Here is a 25,983-nt window from a genome sequence, read left to right as displayed (position 1 = left end):
CAGATGCCAAAAGCCAAAGATAGTACTGAATCCTAAATAGACATGTCATTGATCATCTAACTTTGGCCAAGCATGAGACTCTCCGGAGTCTGGGAAGGAATTAGAGAAGGTCCCTGACCTTGAAGAATGAAGCTACCTGAAGCACACTGTAGCAAGTGCCTGTAATGGAGCCATGCCCAGGTTTTAATGGGAGCAGAGCCGGGAGTACCTTACTGTAGCTCCTGTGTGGATCCTCAATCTCTCCCACTCCAAGGTCAAGCTAAAACAGTCTAGAACCATGGTCGGCAAACTGTGGCTCACGAGCCATGTGCGGCTCTTTGGCCCCTTGAGTATGGCTCTTCCTAAGCCTTAGGAGTAACCTTCTTAAGGTAATAACAATGTACCTACCTATATAGTTTAAGTTTAAAAAATTTGGCTCTCAAAAGAAATTTCAGTCATTGTACTGTTGATACTTGGCTCTGTGGACTAATGAGTTTGCCGACCACTGGAAAATGAATAGGGGCTGTTGTGAGTGGTGATGTGATTGACCAGCCCTCTGGAAAAAGAGGGCAGCATTTCCAAAGGTGCAGGTTATAGGCTGTGCTTTACAACCTCCCAGACATGTCGTCTGGGTACTAATTAAACCCCACATTCACGCTCCTGAATCAGAATCTCCAGGGGAGGGGCCTAGGAGACTGTAATTAGCAGAGGGCCCAGGACTAGAGGAATATAGTTTGTTCATGAACGTAATTGGAATGAAATTTGAAGAAGATGGTGGAGGATGAGATCAGATGGTATGAAGGTTATCTATATACTAGAGGCCCAGTGCATGAGATTTGTGCACTGGTGGGGGGTGTGGCCTGTGGGGATCGGCCCTCTGTGTGAGTGCTGCTCATTCCGGTCAGCCGAGTGGCTGTGGACCCGCCCTCTGAGTGGCTGCTCTGTGGCACAGCATCTTCCGTGGAGCTGAAGCACTTGCCTCTCCAGAGGACGCGGTCAGGGCTGGGACCAGGGACAATAGCACTGAGAGGTGGTGGAGTAGGCCTCAGTCCCATGGCAGCAACGAACCTGCCTCCCAGCCTCCAGGGTCAGCTCTGCGAGCCTGGCAGCAGCAGCACTATGTAGCCTGTGGGTGTCTGGAGGAAGTGGTAGGGAGTGAGGAGGAGGATCCTGGGGCAAAGAAGTGACGATCACAGCCTGGGTTCCTGCCTGTTGGCCCAGGGTTCGCAGCGGGAGCAGCTGGTCATCATGGTCACCCAAGCGGTGCTCCCACTGTGGTAGCGCACTGACCACCAGGGGGCAGCTCCTGCGTTTAGCGTCTGCCCCTGGTGGTCAGTGAGCATCATAGTGACTGGTCGACTGGTCATTCTGCCGTTCAATCGCTGGGCTTTTATTATATAGGATATAAAAGCGTAAGTGACCATTCGACCGTCCAACTGGTAGCTATGACATGCAATGACCACCAGGGGGAAGACGCTCAAAGCAGGAGCTACCAAGCTGTGGTGACTTCGCAGCTGCAGTTCTCGGGTGACGCACCTGGAACCAGAGAGGAGAGAGCCCATTTCTGGGATGTGTCACCAGAGAACCACCCTCTTGTAATCTGGACCCTCGGGGGATGTCGGAGAGCTGGTTTCAGCCCAATCCCCACAGGCCAGGCTGAGGGACCCCACCGGTGCACAAATCCATGCACTGGGCCTCTAGTTTTATTATATTTATTAGAGGCCCAGCCCATGAAATTGTGCACAGGTAGGATCCTTAGGCCTAGCCTGCGATCAGGCCCATCTTCTGCCCGCTCGCCAGTCCTCAGTCCTGCCCTGTCATCCCCACCAGCCAGCCGGTTCCCCTCCCCCTCCCTGGATCCTGCCCTGCTGCCACCGCCAGCCTCCTGGTTCCCCTCGCCGGCCCTTGTTGGACTCAGTATGGCACATCTTCTCAATCTAAGTTCTGTACTATCCACCTTCTTACCCTACTTATCCTCTATAGGGGGGTCTGCAGTACCCTGGTGGAGTCCTATCCATCCCGAGTGTGGGGTTCTCAATGGGGGGTGGGGGCGGTGGCCTTACCTAGGGGAATCCTGTTCCAGGGGTTCCCAAAGGTGTGGACGGAGTCGGCGAAGACTATCCACCCTCTTCCTATGGTGGAGTCCTATCCGTCCCGAGTGCAGGGCGCTTACCTAGGGGTCCCTGTTCAGGCACCATATGCCGGGGTCCAACCCCAGCAGGTCCAGGAGTCCCCAAAGGTGTGGACGGAGTCGGCGAAGAAGGAATGACACGGAGGCAGCGTTCAGTTGATCAGCAGCCTAGCCAGGATCTCCACCCAAGTTCTGGTCTGGATCTCCAGCGAAGTTCTGGTTCGGATCTCCAGCCAGGTTCGGTGTCCATGTTCTCTTGCTAGGTTCTCCAGGTTCTCCAGCCAGGTTCTGTAGCCATGTTACCTCGCTAGGTTCTCCAGCCAGGTTCTGTGTCCATGTTCTCTTGCTAGGTTCTCCAGGTTCTCCAGCCAGGTTCTGTAGCCATGTTCCCTCGCTAGGTTCTCCAGCCAGGTTCTGTCCAGGTTCTCCAGCCAGGTTCAGTCACCAGGTTCTAGTCAGGTTCTCTTGCCAATTTCTGTAGTCAGGTTCAGTCCAGGATCTTTTGCCATGTTCTCTCCAGCCAAGTTCTTTTGTCTGTAGGTTCTGTGTAGGTTCTGTCTTCTTCCTTCTGTCTTCTTAGTTCTGAGTCTTGCTGTCTTGTTACATCTGTATTTATACCAGTTGATTCAATCCTATCAATCTCTATTACAAAGGTTAGGGTGTTTCTTATCTCCATTCCAGAGAGTAAAGATTATGTAGCTTAAGCATGATTGTTCGTAGTTAAAGTGATTAATTACCCCCCTGGCACTTAGTTAAGAGGTTTTATTCCCTCCCTAACTTCAGGGGAAAATCCCTACCTGGGGAAACAACCTTTCTCGGAGAGGTGACCTTGGTTAAAACACATAGTGCCAAAGAAGGTGAGCAAACATATTAAGAACAGTATGCCATATATGCCAGGTCCCTTGAAACAACAAGCATGGACCGGTTCCCGGCAGTCCCGCTCCGCTGCCACTGCCAACTAGCCAGTTCCCCTTGCCAGCCTTGGGTCCTGCCCCCACCAGCCAGCTGGTTCCCCTCGCCGGCCCCCCACCTCATAGTGACTGGTCGAGCGGTCATTCCAGTTGTTACGCTTATGGTCACTGGACTTTTATTATATAGGACTAGAGCCCAGTGCATGAAATTTGTGCATGGGTAGGGACCGTAGGCCTGGCCGGCGATCAGGGTTGATCGGGGCCTTCTGGATGCTGGCCGGGGCCTTCCTTCCAGCTGCCAGCTGCCAGCCAGGGCCTTCCTTTCATTCTGCGCTGCCCCCTGGTGGTCTGCACACATCATAGCGAGCGGTCAAACTCCTGGTTGGTTGAACTCCCGAGGAGACAATTTGCATAGTAGCCTTTTATTGCATAGGGTTAGTCATGCCTGTCTTTTATGATTTGTTTTCTATTTGTATCCTACTTAAAACTGGTTACTTCTCAGGTATCAACAGTGACACTGAACTGAGCATTTACTTAGACTTGGGCAACTTCATTTAATTTGAAATCAATCTGTTGAAAGTTTGGACCTCAGACCAATTTACTGGGTTTCAAACCTTGACTTATTTATGACCTGAGAAATAGCCAAAGAGGAGAGCAGGAATTAGAGCATTGTCATCTGTAGTGTGCCCAAGACTCTTAATGTTATGTTATTTTATTCATTAGCAAGCTGAGGCCCAGAGGTTAATTACATAGGTCAGAGATCTAATGAGTGATGCAACTGCCATTTGAGCCTTGGTCTATAGAGCAGGGGGAATTTGATTCTTCAGAATGGTGAGCAGAGTACTCATCCACTCAATTAAAATAGGTGAAATAGAAAATACAGGCTTAGGGGCAGGGGCTACAGTGAAAAAGCTTCTGACATTTGTTACTATGTGAAAATTTGTGTCCAACATCCTGTCGTTGTTTTTAAGAAAATCTAATTATCAATATTTTATGTGAATTTATCTCCATTTTTAAATGTCCTGTATTAAAAAAATATATTAAGAACAATGTGTTTGCCAACATCATGGTACAAAATACATCATTAGATAGAATTTTACTAGTTTGTAGCCTTGAGATTAAATAATCTCTAAAGCCTAAGCTTTTAAATATGATTCTTGATGAGGTATGACTTATTCTGATTTGCTTTCCTTTCATATCATGAAGAAATTTTCCTGAATAACATGTGAAATGTTATTAATAATAGGACCTTCTCTAAGTACTAATATACTTTTAACTTTGCTGGGGCATGTGGGGGAAGAGTAAAAGGCTATAGGCTCCTACTCTGGGAGATACGGTAAGTAAAGTATTGTCTTCCCTGAGCCTTCTAGTCCAGCTGCTGTCTTTTAGTGCCTTTTATCCATTGTGGAGCCACATGTAATAGTGTCTTTCGAGAGTGTGAATAGCAGCATATTAGTGAATCTTGAAACCAATTCAGTGCATCTTGACCAATATTAAAATGAGAGAGAGACAGAGAGAGAGAGAGAGAGAGAGAGACTGAAAGAGTTACTGTAGAATAGAAATTGCATGCATTGCAAGTAATAAGAGTAAAAAAATGTTTTGTAGGCTTTTTCCCCAGCTATATATGTATGTATGTCTATGTCTATGTTCCAGGTTCACCATAGAACATCATAGAATGTATTTCCCACTGGCTGGCAGTTACCAAATTTTGAAAGCACTGAGCTGGAGTGCTAAGTAGATCCTTGGTCATTCCTGCTTAATGTAAGATGGTTTAAATTCTAAGCTGGAACCTTGAAAGGATGTTTTCCACATGCTAGTTACCTGCACTCCTAGTCTTTTTTTCTTCTATTCCTTGAAAGCACTAGCACCTTTTCTCTCTTGTGTAGATCAGTCCCTTGATCCGATCATCGCTTATTAGGAAAAGAGTAGCAGTGATGAAGGGAGGGAGAGTCATTACAGGACAACAAGCCACCTGGCCTTGGAGAGTAGGACAGAGACTCGATGGCTGAGGGCGGATGCTGAGGAGGGCAGTGAGCCAGGGGGAAGGAGAAGGCAAAACACCAGTAGATAAAGCACCTAATGTAAGTGTAAAGACATTGAAAAGGTACACAGGAAAGCGGACCGAGGGAAACTTGGGCAATAAAATGTCTTCCAGTCATAGATTTGTCTCTTTGGAACGGAGTGAATGGGAAAAAAGAAGGTTCTTGAGTATGTATGTGGAGTGAAAAGTTGATTGTTTTTGTAAACCAGTGAGTATTTTTTTTCTAGTGTGAGGTTGTTAGTTAAATACACCACGAATTACCAGAAGTTAACATCACCTATGTCTCATATTTTTAAAAATATTTCTAACTTTTCATTCTCAAGAAATTGTATCCTGAAATTTAAAAATCTAGGTAGAATCTAGATTGTTGTATGAGATTATGAACAATAGAGGAATACACACTCCTCTGTCTTAATATGAATTTACAAAGTGCTCACTTAATGCTGAAGATACAATAGTTCTATGACTTTAAGCAAAAAGATGCATTAACAAAACCACTTTTACCACAGGCTAATTCATATAAACAAGAGTTAAGTTCCTATGGCATCTCATCAACATTATAACAATTGAACTAAATGTTATTGGAGGACCTGCTGTAATTACAAGTAAAAACTTCTCTTTTAAAGTTTCCAGAAATTATATAAATTGTACTGATTTCACCCTTCTAAAACTTTGAGGTTTGTCGTAATGGCCACCTACTGTGCATGAGGTGAAATGCATGAAAAGCACTGAGTGCTTATATTAAGTGTTTTACATTCTTATTGGTTCATTGATAAAGCACGAGGTAGTTCTGGAAGAGATTTATGAATGCGCTAATGAACTACCTTAATAACTCAAGCTGCACTGGAGGTTAAGCCTTATAGGACATTTGGTCATGTCAAAACCACCCACTGAGGCATTTGGTCCATGTCCAAAGGTCCTTGATCCATAATAGTATTTTGTATGTATTAATTCTGAAAACCAAAAGTAGAAATAAGTGGTATGAGCTATTTGAACCCAGGGATGTCTTCTAAGTGTGGACATTTATTTAATTGATTTTTTACAGAGAGGAAGGGAGAGGGATAGAGAGTTAGAAGCATCGATGAGAGAGAAACTGCCTCCTGCACATTCGCTACTGGGGATGTGTCCACAACCAAAGTACATGCCCTTGACGGGAATTGAACCTGGGACCCTTCAGTCCTCAGGCTGACGCTCTATCCACTGAGCCAAACCAGTCAGGGCAGTGTGGGCATTTTGGACAGGATCAAATATCAAGGACCATTTGGCCTGGACCAAATATGCTTCTAGATATTTCTGATGAGACCAGATTTCAAGGACCTTTGGCATGGACCAAATGTCTCCATGGATGTTTTGGGCAGGACCAAATATCCACTAATCTAGGTGAAGAAGCTATTTTTTTTTAACTTAAGTGAAAAAACAGGCTTTTCAAGTCACTTTAGAGGAACACCTTAAAAACATTATGTTGAAAAGATATTGAGCATTGTTTTGGCCAGTCAGTGTTTATAGATTTAGCTGTCTCTGAACAGATATTTTAGAAAGCAAACTCCAAAAGACAGAATTTGATAAGGATAGAACTATTGTTTTTTCTTTTTTTCAATCCTATCTATTAATAGACAAACATGGTAATTAACCATACCTCTGCTATGCTTCCCATTGGCTAATCAGCAAGATATGCAAATTAACTGCCAACAAAGATGGCGGCCAGCAGCCACGCAGGTGAAGTGAACATGAGGCTTGCTTGCTCTAGTGATGGAGGAAGCCAAGGTTCCCTGCCTGCCGTGGCCCAGCTCTGAGCTCTGGAAGCAACAATGTTGCAATTACAGAAGCTAAACAAACCCCAGATACCTGCTTTCAGCCAGCCACAGTCTCAGAGCTGGCGCCGGCTCTCAGCTCCAGTGACAGCTATAGAAGGTAAATAAATCCCAGAATAAAAAAAAAAAAAAGAAAAAAAAGAAAAGAAGCTGGGAGCTTCAGTCACCTGCCAGCCTGAAAACGGCCCTCAGCCCCTCACCCAGACTGGCCAGGCACCCCAGTGGGGACTCCCACCCTGAAGGGGGTGTGACCAGCTGCAGACAGCCATCAGCCCCTCACCCAGGCTGGCCAGGCACCCAAGCGGGACCCCCACCCTGATCCGGGACACCCTTCAGGGCAAACCAGCCGGCCCCCACCCATGCACCAGGCCTCTATCCTATATAGTAAAAGGGTAATATGCAAACTGACCCTAATGGCAGAAAGACTGGGAATGACTGGTCACTATGACACACACTGACCACCAGGGGGCAGATGCTCAATGCAGGAGCTGTCCTCTGGTGGTCAGTGCGCTCTCACAGGGGGGAGCTCTGCTCAGCCACAAGCCAGGCTGATGGCTTCCAGTACAGCAGTGGTGGTGGGAGCCTCTCCTGCCTCAGCAGCGCTAAGGATGTCTGACTGCAGCTTAGGTTTGCTCCCCGCTGGCAAGTGGACATTCCCCAAGGGCTGCCGGGCTGCCAGAGGGATGTCTGATTGCCATCTTAGGCCCAATCCCCCGGGGAGCAGGCCTAAGCCAGCAAGTGGTCACCTCCGAGGGGTCCCAGATTGCAAAAGGGCACAGGCCGGGCTGAGGGACCCCCTACCCCTGAGTGCACAAATTTTTGTGCACTGGGCCTCTAATATTAGTATAAAACTGGTAAGACTAACTTTAAGGATATTTTCTCTTACGAATAATAGAGGCTATGTACAGTGTGGGCAAAAGTAGGTTTACAGTTGTTCATATGGAAAATAATATAATAATAAATAATAATAATACAAGAATACTCAAAACTGTAAACCTACTTTTGCCTATCTTGTATTGTGCGTCCAATATCCAAATACACACACTTGGAAGCTATTGCATTTTTCCCATTAAAAGTAACTTTCTGCTCTTATTTATTTTTTTAATATTTTGCTTTAGATCATATAACTTTTAAAGATCTGATGGGATTTTAGAAAATTATTATTTGTAATTTAACTTGTGTATAAATGCAGTGATGAAGTAATTCTATCTAATCTCTTGGATTGTTTAAAGACCAATGTATCATAAGCAAACGTATTAACAAGAATGGATTGTTAAAAACGTGGATTCACTAACTACTAGAATATAATTGGGCCAAATTTTCTAATGCTGCTAGGTAATGACTTATGATTTCAGATCCATGAAAGCTGCATATAATTTTCATGTTCTTAGGGGGAAACTATTAATTCCTGATTAATATAACACTTTAGAGAAAAGAATCAATAGACATGGTTTAAACTTAGAATGTAGTTTAGGAAGGAAGCACGCTTAAAGAATTTGCCCAAACTACATCAGTGCCTTGAACACTATTCTGCACCTCGGGTTGCATTTATGTATTTACACGCCTGTCACCTCGCCTAGACCCTGAGCTCCTGCCAAAGGGGATCTAGGATCTAGGACTGAATCATGTCTGTATTTCTAGCCTAGTATAGTTTCTAGCCCATAACCTCAATTTTCTCTAGGTCCAGTTGTAGGCCATCTGAGTCAGATTAGTCTGGGGAGTCTTGTTAATAGTTCAGATGACCATAACATGCCCACAGATTTACTAAAATTTACTAAATAAGAGCCTCCAGAGGTGAGTTCCAATCCAAGATGATAAGTACATGCAATGGGACTGATAGAGCAAGGATAGAAACCAAGGCCCCAGACGCTGCCCTCCACACATTGCTCATTTGCTGACGTGCTTGTTAGCTACCCAAGGAACGTTCATTGGGCGTCTACTAAGTGCCAGCTACTCCGGATGTGAAGATAAATGAGACACATGGACAGTTAAAAGCAGAAACTGTTGAGTTAGAAAGATTTGGCTTGAATCACCCTTACTAACCATATGAATTTCAGCAAGTTACTTTACTTCTGTAAGCCCATTTCCTCTTTTGCAAAATAGAAATAATAGCTGTGTTATCAGATTGATGTTAATATTAAGTAAGACGATGCATGTAAAGTGCTTTGCAAAGTGCTTGGAATATAGTGTACTCTTAATAATGCTAACTTTCTCCTCCTGCCCCCAATTAATGAGCTTACATTCCAGGCAGGGCTGAATTCTTGGAAAATAAGAAAAACTTGGAAATAAGGAAGAGATTATATAAGAGTTAAATTTTGATCTCCAGTGGGGGGTGTGTAGGAGGCAGCCAATCAATGATTCTCTCTCATTGTTGATGTTTCTGTCTCTCTCTCTCCCTCTCCCTTCCTCTCTGAAATCAATAAAAATGTCCTATATAATAAAAGACTAAAAATATGCAAATCGACCGAATGGCTAATGACCGGTTGCTATGATGCACACTGACCACCAGGGGGCAGGTGCTCAATGCAGGAGCTGCCCCCCTGGTGGTCAGTGTGCTCCTACGGGGAGCAGACCTAAGCCGTCAGTCAGACATCCCCTGAGGACTCCCGGACTGCGAGAATTTTGTGTAGCAGGCCTCTAGTGTGTGTGTGTGTGTGTGTGTGTGTGTGTGTGTGTGTGTGTATTAGATTTTGTTTTATTACAAACCACCCTAAACTTGGTGATGTAACATTTACTGACTCACAATTTGTTGGGTTGAGCTCTGTTCTAGATTGTGTCATCTGGGCACACTCGTGTTAGTGGCCAGCTGGTGGCCAGTGGCCTCGCCCACATATTGACAGGAACAAAGGTGGTAAGTGGGTCATGTGCACTCACATCTAGCAGACTAGCTTGGGCTCAGCACATGGTAGTGGCCACAGGGTTCTCAAGAGCAGTGGGAGTCCCCTGAGCAAGCACATTTGAAACCTCTGCTCATGTCACGTTCACTAGTGTTTCATTAGCTAAAGCAAAGCACATGGTCAAGTCCAGATTCAATGACTAGAGAGACTCCCCGACTTGCCGGGTGAAGGTGTGTGCATGAAAGACTTGTGGCCATTTTTATAATCTTCATAGAAAGGGTTTTAATAACTACTTTTATCAAGCTTTATTCTGGGTATTTTACAAGGTATTCATTTAATCCTCACGATGGTTTCTGACATGTGTGGCATTCTCAATTCAAAGAAGAGAAAACTCATGATTGGATAAATTAAGAGATTTGTGTGCATTGGGCCTAAATTGTTTGCTTTAATTATGGCATGGCATTCTGGATGCTGCCTCTTGTTTCTTAGGTGATCAGAAGGTCAGCCCATGAGTAGGAGTATCCTTTATTTAATAAAGACTTTTGGTTATGATGGAGTTGCCAATACTGGTCTTACTTTCCCATTTATACCTTGAACCATTTGGGTCATATATTTATTTGGTATAGAAAAAAAATCTTAGCTTTACTATCCTTACTATTCTTTAAGACTTTCCAGAAGCTTATGAGGAGTGTTTTAGTGGGTTTTTGTTTGTTTTGCCAGATCACCTACCCAACCTGGATCTCACCGCATTTTGGACATGACTGAGCCAGTTCAATGGGCCCGATACCACTGGCAGCGGCTGATGGGCGGTCCGAACAGGGGCGAGGATGAGAGGCCGTACAGCTATTCCTCGCTGCTTGCCTGCGGGAGCAAGTCCTCTCAGACCCCCAGACTGGCAGGCAGGCACCGGGTTGTGGTTCCCCACCTCCAGCCCTTCAAGGAAGAGTACGAGAAGTTCTCTGGAACCTACGTGAATAACCGAATACGAACAACGAAGTACACACTTCTGAATTTTGTGCCAAGAAATTTATTTGAACAATTTCACAGGTACTTTTAGTTTGGGGAAAAATAACTGATTGTTTTTGTCATTCTAGATCAGTGGTTCTCAACCTGTGGGTCGCGACCCCTTTGGGGGTCAAATGACCCTTTCACAGGGGTCGCCTAAGACCATCGGAAAATACATATATGATTACATATTGTTTACAGTAGCAAAATTACAGTTATGAAGTAGCAACAAAAATGATTTTATGGTTGGGGGTCACCAAAACATGAGGGTCACGGCATTAGGAAGGTTGACAACCACTGTTCTAGATGATATAAAAGATTTTTCACGTTCATAACATTGTATGTGACTTAGGCTGAGACTTGTGACGTGGTCTTTGACGATTCTGGTAGGGTCTGTTGTGGAATGATGTCCGCTTACATTCACATAGCACGTTGCAGTTGACAACATGCTTTCTCTTGACCAGAGAAGACATGGTTATCCTCGTAGTGTAGATCAGGAAACTAGGTTTGACATTGTGGTTCAGCCAGTTCTTAGGTGAAACAATAAAATCCAGTTTAGTATCTGTTTATTACCTCTCTCCTATGAACTATGAAGTTAGGCACTGAAGGAAATGCAAATTTACATGGGGCTCCTTTCCTATGGATTTGGTCATTCGGCAAGTGAAGCAGGATGTGTATGCAAACAGTGAAAAGAGACAGTGGATGTGAAGAGTGTTACAAAGGGCTGCCTAGGAGGAGGGAAGCCTCCTAAAGAGAACTCATGCTGATAGCTATGGCAGTAGAAGGGGAAGTGGCGTTTGAACTTAATCATGGAGGATGGTGAGATATGCAAGGCAGAGGTGTCGGCACAGCACAATGTCAGCTGGAGGAAGGGGAGTGCCAAGCAGTAACACAGAAGATTTTCTTGAGGCCTGGGAAGTCATCCATTCAGACTAACACAATGAAAGGCAAACTGAAGACAGACAGAACATTCAGGAAGATACTGTGTATGTCCTGGTCAGTTGTAAGGGAGAGCTTAGATCAATGAGGGAATGAAAAGGAAGATAATCTGTTGCAGAGACTATGGATTACTAGTAGATATGGGGAATTAAGGAAAGATAGGATGTGATCATGTTGAGCTGAGGTGACCAAAAGGATTAACAGAAAAATTAAAGACAGAAATAAAAAAGAAGCTTGGCTGGAAGATTATTTTGTTTTTGTAAATGTTGAGTTTGAGATGCTAATGGGAGTACAGAGATTCTCAACATTCAATATTCATTCTCATTATTCTCTCTATATGTGTTCCACATGCATTTATTGAACAGCGGATGGGTTTAAAGTATACATGTGGCCTGGCTGCTGTGGCTCAGTTGGTGAGCATCGTCCCAGGCACCAATGGATCACCAGTTCGGTTTTGGTTGAGGCACATACCTAGGGTGCAAGCCTGATCCCCAGTCTAGTGCATATCGATCGGTGTTTCTTTCTCATCGATATTTCCCTCTCTCTCTCCTCCTTTCGTCTCTCTCTAAAATCAATAAAAGTATATTTTAAAAAATAACAAAATAAAGTATACATGTGAATTTGTTAAATTAATGACTTTAAATGCTGTGGGTGTTTCTGTCTTTTATGGGGTTTGCACTCTACTGCACTTGATGGAATTAGACCCTGAACCTTGAAGAGTTCAGGGCCAATGCTGGAGATTTGGGTGCAGTCCACATGGAAATAATTTAAGCCAAACAAGTAGTGAAAGATGTTAAGGAAGAAAATTTTCAGAGTAAAAGGAGTTGGAGGTTAGGAAGGAGAAAGGTGTATAGATTATTTTGAAAAGTTTAACAGGGAAAATATGTGATAAAAATTCAACGGGCTATGCAGCACTGAGATTTTGTTTGTTTCTTTTACGTTCAAGGGCCACTTGAATTTACCTTGTGGGCCAGTGGAGGGGTTTTTAAATATATAAAATGGAGGAATGGAGGAAGTTTCTGAAAAAGTGGTTCTGAATAACATCAAAGCAGAAATTTGGTCTCAAGGGGGAAAAAAACAACACCTCTCAGGCTTTTCTACTTATTTTGAGCCTTGTTTGAATGTAAGGTTTGCCCATACAAATTAACTTCTGAAGGGTAGACGGTTGCATCATTTAACAAGTTATTTTTTATAACCCCTAACACTGGATTTCCTCTCAGTTTTTGAACTTTTGAAGAGAAGATAGTTTTTCCTATTATGCTTTATATCATGTGTCCCACGACTCAAGACGGTCACACTCCAGTATTTACTGTTACATATTTAATACATACTATCTCTCATTTATTAAAGTATGCCTTGAGCTAGATGTTCACAGGAGTAATAAATTGTTGGTTCAGGTTTTTTAGATTTTGCTAGTTCTTTATCCTGTAGCATCTAAAATCAGCTAATAAACACTTGTAAGAAAACACCCAGAGGTTTTTTTTGCCTCCATTTGCTTTAGGCGTTTATGTGATTTGTTAACTCCTCCTTGTGCGTGTTTGTTTGCAGAGCCGCCAATTTGTATTTCCTGTTTCTAGTGGTCCTGAACTGGGTGCCTTTGGTAGAGGCCTTTCAGAAGGAAATTACGATGCTGCCTCTGGTGGTGGTCCTCACAATTATCGCAATCAAAGACGGCTTGGAAGATTACCGGAAATACAAAATTGACAAGCAGATCAACAACTTATTAACCAAAGTTTACAGTAGGTAAGTGTAACGGGAGCTGGCCTCGGGAATACACATGTACCATTTAGAAACTTGCAGATTGTTACTTTTTTCCCCCGTAGGTGTGACCAGGACCTTTTTTGTGGTTGTGGTGGTGGTGGTGATATTTTCAACTCATATGTATTAAAGACCTACAGTGAATTTAATTCACAGGAAAACAAAAGTGTATGAGACATTGTCAACCAGGACACAAGCCTCTATAACTTCTAAGTGAAACTGAAAGAATAAAACTTAAAACCATCAGAGGGAAAGCAAGCAGATAGGTTTTAATCCTAGATGATACCGTTTGGGATTAGAAGAGGTTGGGGTATGAAAAATATGAATGGATATGGAGAACAAGATGGAATATGAAAAAGAGAAGACAAGAGCTGTCTGTAGAGAAAAGGGATTCTGTAAAATGGAGGAAAGTGTTCTTTGGGGGCACAAAAGAGGGTAATAAAACCTTCCCACTGCAGCAACAGTTTAGGACTGTGTTAACCAGTATTTTTATTAAATGACTAGTGGCCCAATGCACGAATTCGTGCACATTGAAAGGAAATTAATTAGAAGAAATATTTTAATATCACTATTCGCCCTTTCTCTATAATAGAAGTGTCAACCAAATTCATGATCGACAATGACAGATGGAAACACATGTGTGTGATTGGCACCAGCGAGAGCTTTATATGTATTGCACATGTGTGAGTCAACTTAGCCTTTTACAGATATAGAATAAACTTGCTTAATTAGACCTGCCTCCTGATTTAGCTAAACTTTTTCCAGCCTAGTGAAGCACCCCAACTTCTCTTTCAGGTAATTGTCAGCAACACAGCAGTAAATATCAACACAAAGCAGATTATTATTGTAGATCACACAGGGAGGACAAAGGGTAAAATGTTTAACTGCAGCAGTGTTTGACTATATTCTGCGCAGTGAGAAAACCTGAAGCCATTTTCAAGGTCCACCATTTCCTCTTTTCAGTCGGGTCAAGTTTTTAATCTCCGTTTTCTGGCTAATGGAAAGAAAATAGGATTCCACTGAGTCTCTTATCTCCTTACTCCAGGACTTCTGTGAGGATCAAATGGGATGCACGAGAAAACGCTTCAAAGACATTTGGTTAAAGTGTAAATGTTTCCACCTGGCTCTAAAGCAAGTTGTGTTCCTGGGCTGAAGAAACTTCAAGGAGGCTAGTCACTAGGGAGAGGAAGCTGGGTGTTGCTACATGATGTCATTATCCGGCGCCTACAGCGATGGTTTCCGAGCTGGCCATGGGGTCTTAGGAGCGTCAGCTGCGATTTGGTGGACTGTCGCTCTGGGGTGGTGGCAGGGCCTGTGTCCCACTTGGGGGAAGCCAAGTGTTGCGTTGTGGGCGCCAGGTCTGCGGTGCCATTTCTCTGTAAATGGCCAGTGAGCGTCATGGCAGCTCCTGCATTGAGCATCTGCCCCCTGGTGGTCAGTGCACATCATAGCAACCGGTCGGACAGTGGGAAGGACACTTAGCATAAATATATATAAATAAGTAGAGCTGTTAATATGGTGGTATAATGATTTTTTTAATGTTGTACCTAGGTATTTATTTCATTTGTGTTTAATTACCCTTCCTTTCTGCCACATGGGAGCTCTCTGAGAGCAGATGTTGTGTCTTGTGCACTTCTGGATCCTTGACACCTTGACCACAGGGTAGATGCAGAAATCACTTCATGTATGAATAAACCCATCAAATAGTAATTTTAATTTTATTCCAGATTTATACTCAAATAACTTAATGGTTCAAAATCTCACAGGAAAAAAAAGGAGCTGAAAAATGTGTTTTAGTAGCTAATAACTAAAATTTCAGGTAAAGTAAGTTGTGGAATTTAGGTTTTATAATTCTGTGGCTTTCCTTTTAGCATTTAATGGATTAAAATTCATTCTAATACTTTGAACATGCTTTGAATTATATAGTGAAGCTTAAAAAACTATTGTATATGTTTTTAGCTAGATATTCTTTATAAACTTTGCTTTTTTTTAATTTTAGGAAAGAAAAAAAATACCTTGATTGCTGCTGGAAAGATGTTACTGTTGGGGACTTTATTCGCCTTTCTTGTAACGAGGTCATTCCTGCAGATATGGTCTTACTCTTTTCCACGGATCCAGATGGGATCTGTCATATTGAGACTTCTGGGCTTGACGGAGAGAGCAATTTAAAACAGAGGCAGGTGGTTCGGGGATATGCAGAGCAGGTAATAACATGTTGGCAGTTGGTGACATTAACATTTTCTTTTTAGAAAATGACTAAGCTTACTGTCACATGTATAGATAAAGAGATTTTAAATTTTATTTTTACCATTAAAAAATACAATCCCAGAAGGCTTAATACAGCTCCACTATCAGTGGACGTATACTATATTTTGTAGGTAATAGGATATAATGACTTTGCAGTTCAAGCATTTCAGTTGGGCAATCATATATTTTTTGGAACTGAATTAAAGGCACCTAACAGGATTATTTTGACTTTGGGTGGTGGGCAAACAATGCAATATACAAATGATGAATCATAGACTTTTATACTTGAAACCCATATAATTTTATTGACCAATGTCACCCCAATAAATTTAATTTTAAAAGAATTATTTTGTAATTTGGGAAATTATTTTGTAATAGAAACAACCACCTTCTAATTTATATTTCTTAAGCATAGACTTTATGCTATTAAAGCTGGAGACATAAATACATTATTGTTCCTAAAAACCTATAGTTATGTATATACCAAGGCCTCTTAAGACTTTTGTAGCTTCTCATGCCACAGAGCTTACCTTTCACAGGCTGTGGTGAGGGAATCAAGAACTTTGAAGTTATATTCATTAGCATGAGTTTGAATGAATTCCAACTCTGCCATTTAATTACAATGAGACTTTGAGCAACTCACGGACATACTTTATGCATCAGTTTCTTTATCTTAAAATGCTGTGAGACTCAAGTGAAGTAATATATGTAAAAGCATCGTACAAAATGCCTAAATAGCAGTTTTCCTTCCCTTTCTGTAGAAGCACTTGAGATGAAGTATTTTAAAATGTAGTGGTCTTTTAAATGAACCACTATTGGGTCAGATTTTCTTCATCTTATACTTGTAAGCCAGAAAATATGTTAGCCAAAGAATAAATACCCCTATCTTTAGTAAATTTCAACACCTGATGTCAGATTGGGCCCATCTTTCAACCTATGTATTTAGATCCTCTGTGATTGATAGACCGCTGAACTTATTGTCATTGTCATTTTCATAAGCATTTCTGTACCTGAGATATTTGTAAAAGTCTCGTACAACTTGGAATTCTATTACGTACCACTAAATATCTACTTTGAAAGCGATGTCGGTTAATTAATCAACACACTTTGGATTCAGTTAAGGGTGAGCACTCTGATATTCCATGACCTCGATTGTAATCCTGGCTCTAAATTTTTTCTTGTTTTGAGACCTTTAGCAAATTATTGACCCTCTTTGTTTCTTGCTCTCTTCATCTATTAATTAGACCTAATTGTAGTACCACTTGGGGCTAGGAAGAAGAAATTAACCAGTTAACTCCCACAATATTTTGAATTTAATTAAAAAAGGTCCGCCGCTTGTGTCTATAGAGGCTTATGGCATACATATGGTTAATTAATATATTTAAAGTGCATAATATAGATTCCAGTGCATCAAAAGAACTCAAAAGTATTATTAGCAAATCAAATTATATGATCATAACTCACATTTTCCATATATATTAATATTTCATGAGCTGTATCAATAGCATTTTTTGTTAGCCATAAAGCCTCATAAACATAAAAAAGGAAATGAGATAGGGTTGGCTTGGATGGTTCATAGTGAATCCATACCTATGTCTATAAAGGTATAGATTGGTAAAACTTTGCTTATTGCAAAGGTAAAACTTTGCTTATTGGTTTTATAAAACATTCTAAAATTACTGTTTTCTCCATTAGAGTATTTTGTAAGATATTGATGTCTAGCTCATTTTTTAACTTTTAAATAAAATTTGCTGGGATCAAATGCGTATGTGCTCAACGTCTTCACATATACATTTACCATCAGAAAACATCTATATATGGTTGAAGAACAACAACGGTGTTTTCATCTTTTCAGTGCTTTCTAGATAAGAGTGTTTACTATATGAGTAGAAGCTCTCTTCTGTAGAGTCCTGCATGGATTCCAGTCCATGATTTGTACATTCCTATCGCCTGCCTGTGTCTATTAATGCTCTAGGACCATCCTGATCCAATTTATTCATTCATAATTATGCCTATACTTTTCTTCATTTGGGCAATTTGTAACATAAACTTTGTGGCAAGGAAGCCTTAGTTTTACCTTAAGAAATGGTGAAGGGAGAAACACTTAAATCTTAAGGGCTTATCCTTGAATCCTTCTTGTTTTATGATGTAAATAATGTGTATAAATGTATGTTTTAGGACTCTGAAGTTGACCCTGAGACATTCTCCAGTCGGATAGAATGTGAAAGTCCAAACAATGACCTCAGCAGGTTCCGCGGCTTCCTGTGAGTGATACGTGGCTTACCTTTGTGGCTGTGAGTGGAACTGTGTGTTGCAATTATATTTAACGTGAGGTTAAACTTTATGTACTTATATCCAAGTTAAATCACGAATGGTCAATATGTTTAGACAACTTATACATTTGGTAAATATTTATCTATGTATATTTTTAAAATAACAACAAAACCTTGTTCTTCAGCTAATCCTAGAATCTCAGTGGTGCAAGAATCTCTTACATAAGCTCCACATTAAGCCCAAGACATGCTAGTTGTTTGGAAGGAGGTGTTTGGACAGAACTGACAGCTAAAGTGACATGATAGGACAGTCCTGCAGTTAGAGGAGCACACAGACAGTCAGGTTGGCAAGAGTTAGCCAATGACTTGGAAACACATCAAGAAGAAGAATGATGACAGTGTTCATTCTGGAGGCTTCTTGTGGTGTCCACATCCCTTTTGCATGAGCAGCTAGAATTTGAGGTCTTGCCTAATTTCATGCCTGTCTTATGCCACTAAGTGCTTTATGCTCTGAGCCAAGTTATTTACTCTTTTAGTTTCTTTATTTTTAAAAGGAGACAATTTGGCCTACTTCATAGGGGTAATCTTGTGATAAAATAGTAGAGAAAAGTTCCCAACTCATTTTCTGAGACCAGAATTATCCTTATACCATTACCCGGATACCAAAATAATTCAAAAACATTTAAAGAAAGATCACTATCCCTCATGAACCATATGTGCAAAAATTCTAACAAAATTATAGCAAATCACATCCAACAATATATAAAAGGGTAATGCATCATGACCAGGTTTCGCATTTGAAAATCAAACTATGTGATTCACCATATTAAGAAACCATAATTAACAAATTAAAAAGGCAAGTCCCGGTGATCATTTCATAGATGTAGAAAAATATCATTTCATAGATGTATAAAAAGTATTTGACAAAATTTAACTTTTGTTGTTGCAAACTGGAAATAGGGCACTTAAGAACCTATAGTTAGCATCATACTTAATGGTAATAGACTATGTAAATGCTCTTTCCCTAAGATCAGGAACAAGACATAGATATTCACTTAACCATTTTTTTTTTTCAAACTAGAACTGGAGATTTTAGCTAGTGCAGTCACACAAAAAAAGGAAATAAAAGACATAAAATATTAAAGAAGTAAAACTTTTATTCACAAATGGTGTGATGGTCTTTGTAGAAAAGCTGATAAAAATCTATAAAAAAAGCTACATGAAATAATAAGTGGATTTAACAATGATGTAGGAAACAAAAGCAATATAAAAAAATTCAATTGTATTTCTGTATACTAGCAATGAGCAAATAGATATGGAAATTTTAAAAATATAAAGACCTAAATTTAAAGTAGAGACATGTGTTATTCATGCATTAACTCAATGTTTTCATGTCAGTTTGCCCCAAATAGTTTTATAGATTTTGTGTAATCTCAGTAAAAATTCCAGCAGTGTTTTTTAGACATTAACATGTTTATTCTAAACATTTATATGGAGATGCAAAGGACCTATATTAACTAAAACAACTTTGAAAAAGAAGAAAGTTGGAAAGCTAACACCATCAGATTTCAAGACTTATTAGAAAGGTACAATAATCAAGCCAGTGTCATTTTGGCATAAAAATTGACCAATAGATCAATGGTAAATATTATGAAGTTCAGAAAGTAACACAGACATTTATGGACATATGGTATTTGATAAAGATGCAAAAGTAATTTAGTAAAGAAAGGTTAGTTTTTTTAAATAGATGATGCTGTAGCAATTGAATATCTGTATTTAAAAAAATAAATTACAATTTATACTTCTCATTAAAAACATTACTTAAAAAAAGGGTCCTGTCCTTAAATGTAAACCTAAAATTATAAAATTCCTAGAAGAAAACATAGGGTCAATCTTCAGTACCTTGGGTTAGGCAAATATTTCTTAGCTACAAGACTAAAAGTAGAATCCACAAAAGCAAAAAATAAAAGAACTTTATCAAATTTAAAAACGTTTTCTCTTCAAATGACACTGTTAAGTTAATGAAAATGTAAGTCACAGACTGGAAGAAAATATTTTCAATGTAGATATATATATATATATCTACATTGAAAATATTTTATATATATATGAAATATATATATATGATTAGGATTTACATTCAAAATATATAAAGGCATCTCAAAACTCAGTAATAAGAATACAAACACTACAATCCTTAAAGTGGTCAAAAAATTTGAACGGACACTTCAGCAAAGAAGATACATGGATGGCAAATATTTGTGTGAAAAGATATAAGTTAAAACCACAGAGCACCAATGTTAACATTACAAAGAACAACTATAACAAATGTAGGTGAGGTTATAGAGGGATGGGAACACTCATACTGCTGGTAGGAATGTCAAATGGTACAATTACTTTGTAAAACAGTTTGGAAGTTTCCTAGAAAATTAAACATATACCCACTGTGTAATCTGAATACTAGAAAACAATGGTATTTAGAAACTGTTGCATCTTTTCCCCAGCCAAAGCAGGCAACACTGAGATAGCAAAAGCAAATGGGCCAGAGCTTTGAAAACTTTCTTGTGAACTGCCTAACTTAGTACTCTAATCAAGAAAACTCAAAACCATGATTTTTTATTTTTATAACCCCACTTTTGCTGTTTAAAAATGAACCTATATGCTGTCTTTCTTACAGAGAACATTCCAACAAAGAACGTGTGGGTCTTGGTAAAGAAAATTTATTACTTAGAGGATGCACCATTAGAAACACAGAGGCTGTTGTGGGCATTGTGGTTTATGCAGGTTGGTTCTCACCATTGTCTCCTTTGTGCCTTTCTACAAGTTAATGTTTTCCGTTCACTCGAAATGTAGCCTTCAGAGGCAGAGAGGAAATTTTGTCTTGATAAGCTTAATCATTGGTCTCTGTTTTTCTAAATGGATTACAAAAGCAAACTAAATTAACAATATTTATGATGCAACTACTTGTTATGAAATTATCTGCCAGAGAGGTTTCAAAATATGATATTTGCTGCCTGGCTTTAATCTGCACGTTCTCTGACATATTGTGTTAACTTACACAGGCCATGAAACCAAAGCAATGCTGAACAACAGCGGTCCCAGGTATAAGCGCAGCAAATTAGAAAGAAGAGCGAACACAGATGTCCTCTGGTGTGTTCTGCTTTTGCTTATAATGTGTTTAACTGGTGCCTTGGGTAGGTAAAATTTCATTATTTGAAGACATCTTTTCAGCAAGATACTCATTTAAAAGCATTTACTTTCAAAAATTTATGAATATCTGACTACTGTAAGGAAGGTTTTATTTGCCAGCAATTCCGCCCGCCTCCCCCCCCCCCCCCCCCCCCCAAAATCCTAATCTCATTCTTTGGCCTGAAAAGCACTGATGTTAGTTATACTCAGTTATCCATGCCACAGTACTTGGAACCAGGGAAGGGATCTAAGTAGAGAGGGACAGAGACAAGAGAATGTGTAGAATTTTGAATATAAATTGGAATTTGTTTCAAAAACAAATCATTGGTGTTCAACAAAGTAAATACTTCATCCCTGTTTTTTTTTTTTTAGAAATAAAGTTCTGTATTTGCATAATATATATGTAGCATCCATTTGATATCTGTGTATTTTTTGAAAGGTCATGGAGTCTGGTTGAGTAGATATGAAAACATACCCCTTTTTCATATCCCTGAGCCTGATGGGCAAGTCATATCACCAGTGTTGGCAGGATTCTACATGTTTTGGACCATGATCATTTTGTTACAGGTAATTTCTGTTGAGCTTATCATAGAATTGTAAGATCTTTGCCACTTATTCAGCTATATTCAGTTACTCAACCTTTCCCCCTCCCCTTTAACATTTGTTAAATTGTTTGGTTCTTTTTAGGTCTTGATTCCCATTTCTCTCTATGTTTCCATTGAAGTTGTGAAGCTTGGACAAATATATTTTATTCAAAGTGATGTGGATTTCTACAATGAGAAAATGGATTCTACTATCCAGTGCCGAGCCCTGAACATCACGGAGGATCTTGGGCAGATTCAGTACCTCTTTTCTGATAAGACAGGAACCCTCACTGAGAATAAGATGGTTTTTCGAAGATGCAGTGTGGCAGGCTTCGATTATTGTCATGAAGAAAATGGTGAGTGTTGGGTGTCTATGATAACCTTAACATTGATTATTTTACACCCACTTAGTGGTTTGATAATTCTAGCATAGAAATGCCATATTTAAGCATTGGGTACTTAAGTCATCCAAATGGGCATTAAGCTTAATCGTCATCCATTCAGAAGGTAGTAGGTCAAATTCCAGGAGTCTGCTGCCATGGTTTCTTTTAAAGGAAAGTGCATTACCAATAGAAGTGGAAGGTTGAGGTTGTAGATGTGACAATGCTATTGCATTATAAATGCTTTTGAGAATCTAATGAGAATAGAAACCATATCCCTAAGAAGTATTTTGAAAATATTTTCAAAGGGACTATGGGCTCCCCCCTAATTCCAACATTCAGCCTGTTGGTATTTATTGATTCTTGGTTAAGAACACCTAGTCTATACTAATAAGAGGGTAATATGCTAATTAGACCGGATAGACAGGATGTCTTCCAGACATCCTTCTGGACAAAGCTGCAGCGGCTGTGAGAGCTGAGGAGGGCCAGCAGCTGCGATGGCTGGCAGTGGCAGCAGCAGCTGGAGTGATGGGGGTGGTGCCTTCCCCTGATCGGCCTGGTCGCCTCCCTCAGAGGGAGGCCAGACTGTGGCTTAGGCCCGCTCCCTGCGGGCAGCGGGGAGTGGATCTAAGCCATCAGTAGGACATCTCCTGAGGGCTCCTGAACTGTGAGAGGGGGCAGGCCAGGCTGAGGGCACCCCTCCAGTGCACAAATTTTCATGCACCGGGCCTCTAGTTTAAGAATAAATAAGATGAGCTGAACTACGCGGTCTGTGGCCAGTGTCCATCTTCGTTTGTGCACTTAGATTAAACCAAGTGTTAAATAATCTGATTATCAACCCTAATATTGTACCTTTCTTCTACACGTAGCAAGTATTTTCCTGGTTCATGATTTATCAGTGTATTGGTTTTCTGTTGCTGTGTAACTAATTGCCACAAACTTAGTGGCTTAAAACAGCACAACTATACAATCTCATGGCTTCTGTGGGTCAAGAGTCTCTTGGGGTCTCTCACCAAACTGAAATCTACTTGTCAGCTGGGGCTATGATCTTATTTGAGGCTCAGGAGCCTGGTCTCAATTCACTGGTTTTCTTGGCAGAATTGTGTCTTGAGGTTATAGGGCCCTGGTCCTGCTTTTCTGCTGGCTCTCAGCCTGGGCCATTCTGAGCTCCTAGAGGCAACTGAATTCAGCATGGCAGTTTGCTTCTTCCTGGTCAGTGGCAGGCCCTCTAGCTTTGAATCTGTCTTCTTCAGGGAAGTACTGACACCTCCTTTAAAGGGCTCACCTGATGAGATCAGATCCACCTGGATAGCCTTCTTTTACATTAACTCAAAGTCAGCTGATGAGGAACTAGACCACACCTTCAAATTCCCTCTACCTGTGCCCTAAAACATACTGTTATCACGGAAGTGAGATCCCGTCATTCTCACAAGGTGTCTACAAGGTGAATTTTGGGGGCTGTCTTAGAATTCTGCCTACCACAGTCTATTACTGTTACTTTAAGAAGTCTCTTCTTGTTAGAAGTTTTACATTTTTATTAAATATTTTTGTCAATTATGAATATTAGTAAGATTATGAATATCATGATTTCTGCCAATAGTGTTAAACTTAGACATCTCACCTTACCCAAAATTTAAAAATATATATATTATACTTTTTCTCTCCTAGGGACATGTATTTTTAAGCCTGTTTTTATTGTTACTTGTGAGTGTGAGAGATAAAATGTTGAGTATTTATGACAATCACTATCTAAATGTTAAACAAATAGCTAGTCATATTGAGTATAATGATACTCTGCATTATGTTTCATCTTTTTTTATTGTATCTTTTATTACAGAGGCAATGTTATAGAAAATTCAGATAAGCCAAAAGATAAAAATATTTTTAAAATATATTTTTATTAATTTAAGAGAGGGAGAAAGAGGGAGAGAGAGAGAAAAACATCAGCGATGGGAGAGAATCATTGATTGGCTGCCTCCTGCATTCCCCACACTGGGGATCGAGCCCACAGCCTGGGCATGTGCCCTGACTGTGTATCAGACTGTGACCTCCTGGTTTATAGGTCGATGCTCAACCACTAAGCTATGCTGGCTGGGCCAAAAGAGGAAACATTTTAAGTCATCAATAACCCTCTCTAAACAGAGTGGACCATTGTAACATTTTAGTGCATTTCTTTTGCGTTTGTTTTTCATGCACACATTACTGTGTTTTTTAAACAAAAGTGGCATCACAGTGTGCTTTTACTTTTATACCCATTTTTCTTAAGACCTTATCATGACTTCCTTTCCATATCTCCTTATTCTTCTAGTGGTTACTCTATATTGCATGTAAGAATTCCCGTAATTTGCCCTGACCAGTTTGGCTCAGTGGCTAGAGCGTCGCCTGTGGACTGAAGAGTCCCAGGTTCGATTCCAGTCAGGGGCATGTACCTTGGTTGCGGACACATCCCCAGTAGGGAGTGTGCAGGAGGCAGCTGACCGATGTTTCTCTCTCATTGATGTTTCTAACTCTCTATCCCTCTCCCTTCCTCTCAGTAAAAAATCAATAAAATATATTTTTAAAAAAAGAATTCCCGTAATTTATGTCATTAATCCATCTTTTTAGTGTAGGTTGTCAACAGTCCTTTGCTGTGGTAAACTGATGCATTGATCTTCCCTGTACTAAACCACTATTGCCCATTTGTGAGCCTAGAGTTTTCTAAAATTATTTGTCCATTCATTCCTATTTTCAAGAAGTATTTTGCAGCAGTAATCTATATATATAAAAGGCTAATATGTTAAGTGTCCCTCCTACCGTCCAACTGGTCAGTATGATGCACACTGACCACCAGGGGGCAGACGCTTAATGCAGGAGCTGCCGAGCTGCAGTGACTTGGCAGTGGAGGCTTTCGGGTGATGCACCCTGAAACCAGAGAGGAGGGAGCCCGATTCTTCCCAGGGCCGCACAGTTCCACCTTTGGCCGTGGGTTATGTTGTTGCTGGGGCACTGTGGGCCCTGAATCTGGTTTACTGCACACTTGCATTTGTGTTCTACACCCTGTACGATAGCAACTTTGCAGAGTGCCCTCTTGCATCCCAGGGCCCCTCAGGGGATATTGGAGAGCCGGTTTCAGCCCAATCCCTACAAGCCAGGTCGAGGGACCCCACCTGCCAGAGGGACCCTGCTCACTCTGCAGACACTGGGGAAGGACCACGGGAGGTTGGTTCCACGGCATGTCCAGCCCATCTCACCCTGTCCTGCCCCGCTGGCCATCTTCTAATTAATTTCCTTTCAATGTGCACGAATCCATGCACCGGGTCACTAGTTTTTCATAAAATACACAGTGGCAGGTACTGCATTAGTTTTTGTATTGGTAGCATTTTTAAATTTATATCTGCAACATTTAAGAGGGCTAACACCAGCCTTCTCCCACCCAGTCCCTGAACATGCATGCTGCTGCCCAGTGGTGCTTCTCTTCTGCAGCTCCTCATGCAGAGAAGATGCCACCTGCCTAAGAATCAAATGCTATCCTGACAACTATAATTGATAAGATACTTATTTGGGAACCATGAGTGTTGGACTACTTCTAGAAGGTGCTGACTTTGCCTGTGAGCACTTCTTGACTATATACATCTAGAACTTCTGGTCTCTTTCTTTGCAATGGCTTAAAAATTAGTCCATGTATACACACCACACACAAGGGCATGTGCGCGCGCGTGCATACACACACGCACACTGAATGCTTAAGGGGGTGATGGTAGAGGCCAGTTCTCTCAAGAACTTAATTCTGGGGAGACATATTATTAATTCTGAGACATTATTTTTGCTGAAATGAAAACAAGTTAACCCTTCAGGGTTTTCTAGCAAAAGTATTGGCTAGGACAGGGGTGGGCAAACTTTTTGACTCGAGGGCCACAAT

The 25,983-nt window shown here is 40.8% G+C and overlaps 1 protein-coding gene across 1 annotated transcript in view; it reads left to right on the top strand.

Annotated features, from left to right (window-relative positions):
* Window positions 1–25,983, top strand: part of ATP10D (ATPase phospholipid transporting 10D (putative)) — a 79,375-nt gene that overhangs the window by 16,141 nt on the left and 37,251 nt on the right. The window contains exons 2-9 of the mRNA XM_081088351.1: window positions 10,431–10,757; window positions 13,203–13,397; window positions 15,412–15,616; window positions 17,838–17,923; window positions 20,610–20,716; window positions 20,995–21,126; window positions 21,561–21,688; window positions 21,809–22,061. Of these exons, the coding sequence (XP_080944477.1) occupies window positions 10,468–10,757; window positions 13,203–13,397; window positions 15,412–15,616; window positions 17,838–17,923; window positions 20,610–20,716; window positions 20,995–21,126; window positions 21,561–21,688; window positions 21,809–22,061 (1,396 nt within the window). The 5' untranslated portion in view covers window positions 10,431–10,467. The remainder of the gene's footprint in view (window positions 1–10,430; window positions 10,758–13,202; window positions 13,398–15,411; window positions 15,617–17,837; window positions 17,924–20,609; window positions 20,717–20,994; window positions 21,127–21,560; window positions 21,689–21,808; window positions 22,062–25,983) is intronic.

The sequence above is a fragment of the Myotis nattereri genome (assembly GCF_964212035.1).
Source record: "Myotis nattereri genome assembly, chromosome: 1".
NCBI lineage: Eukaryota > Metazoa > Chordata > Mammalia > Chiroptera > Vespertilionidae > Myotis > Myotis nattereri.
The sequence above is the reverse complement of the archived record's forward strand: the minus strand, read 5'-3'. Positions and strand labels throughout refer to the sequence as shown.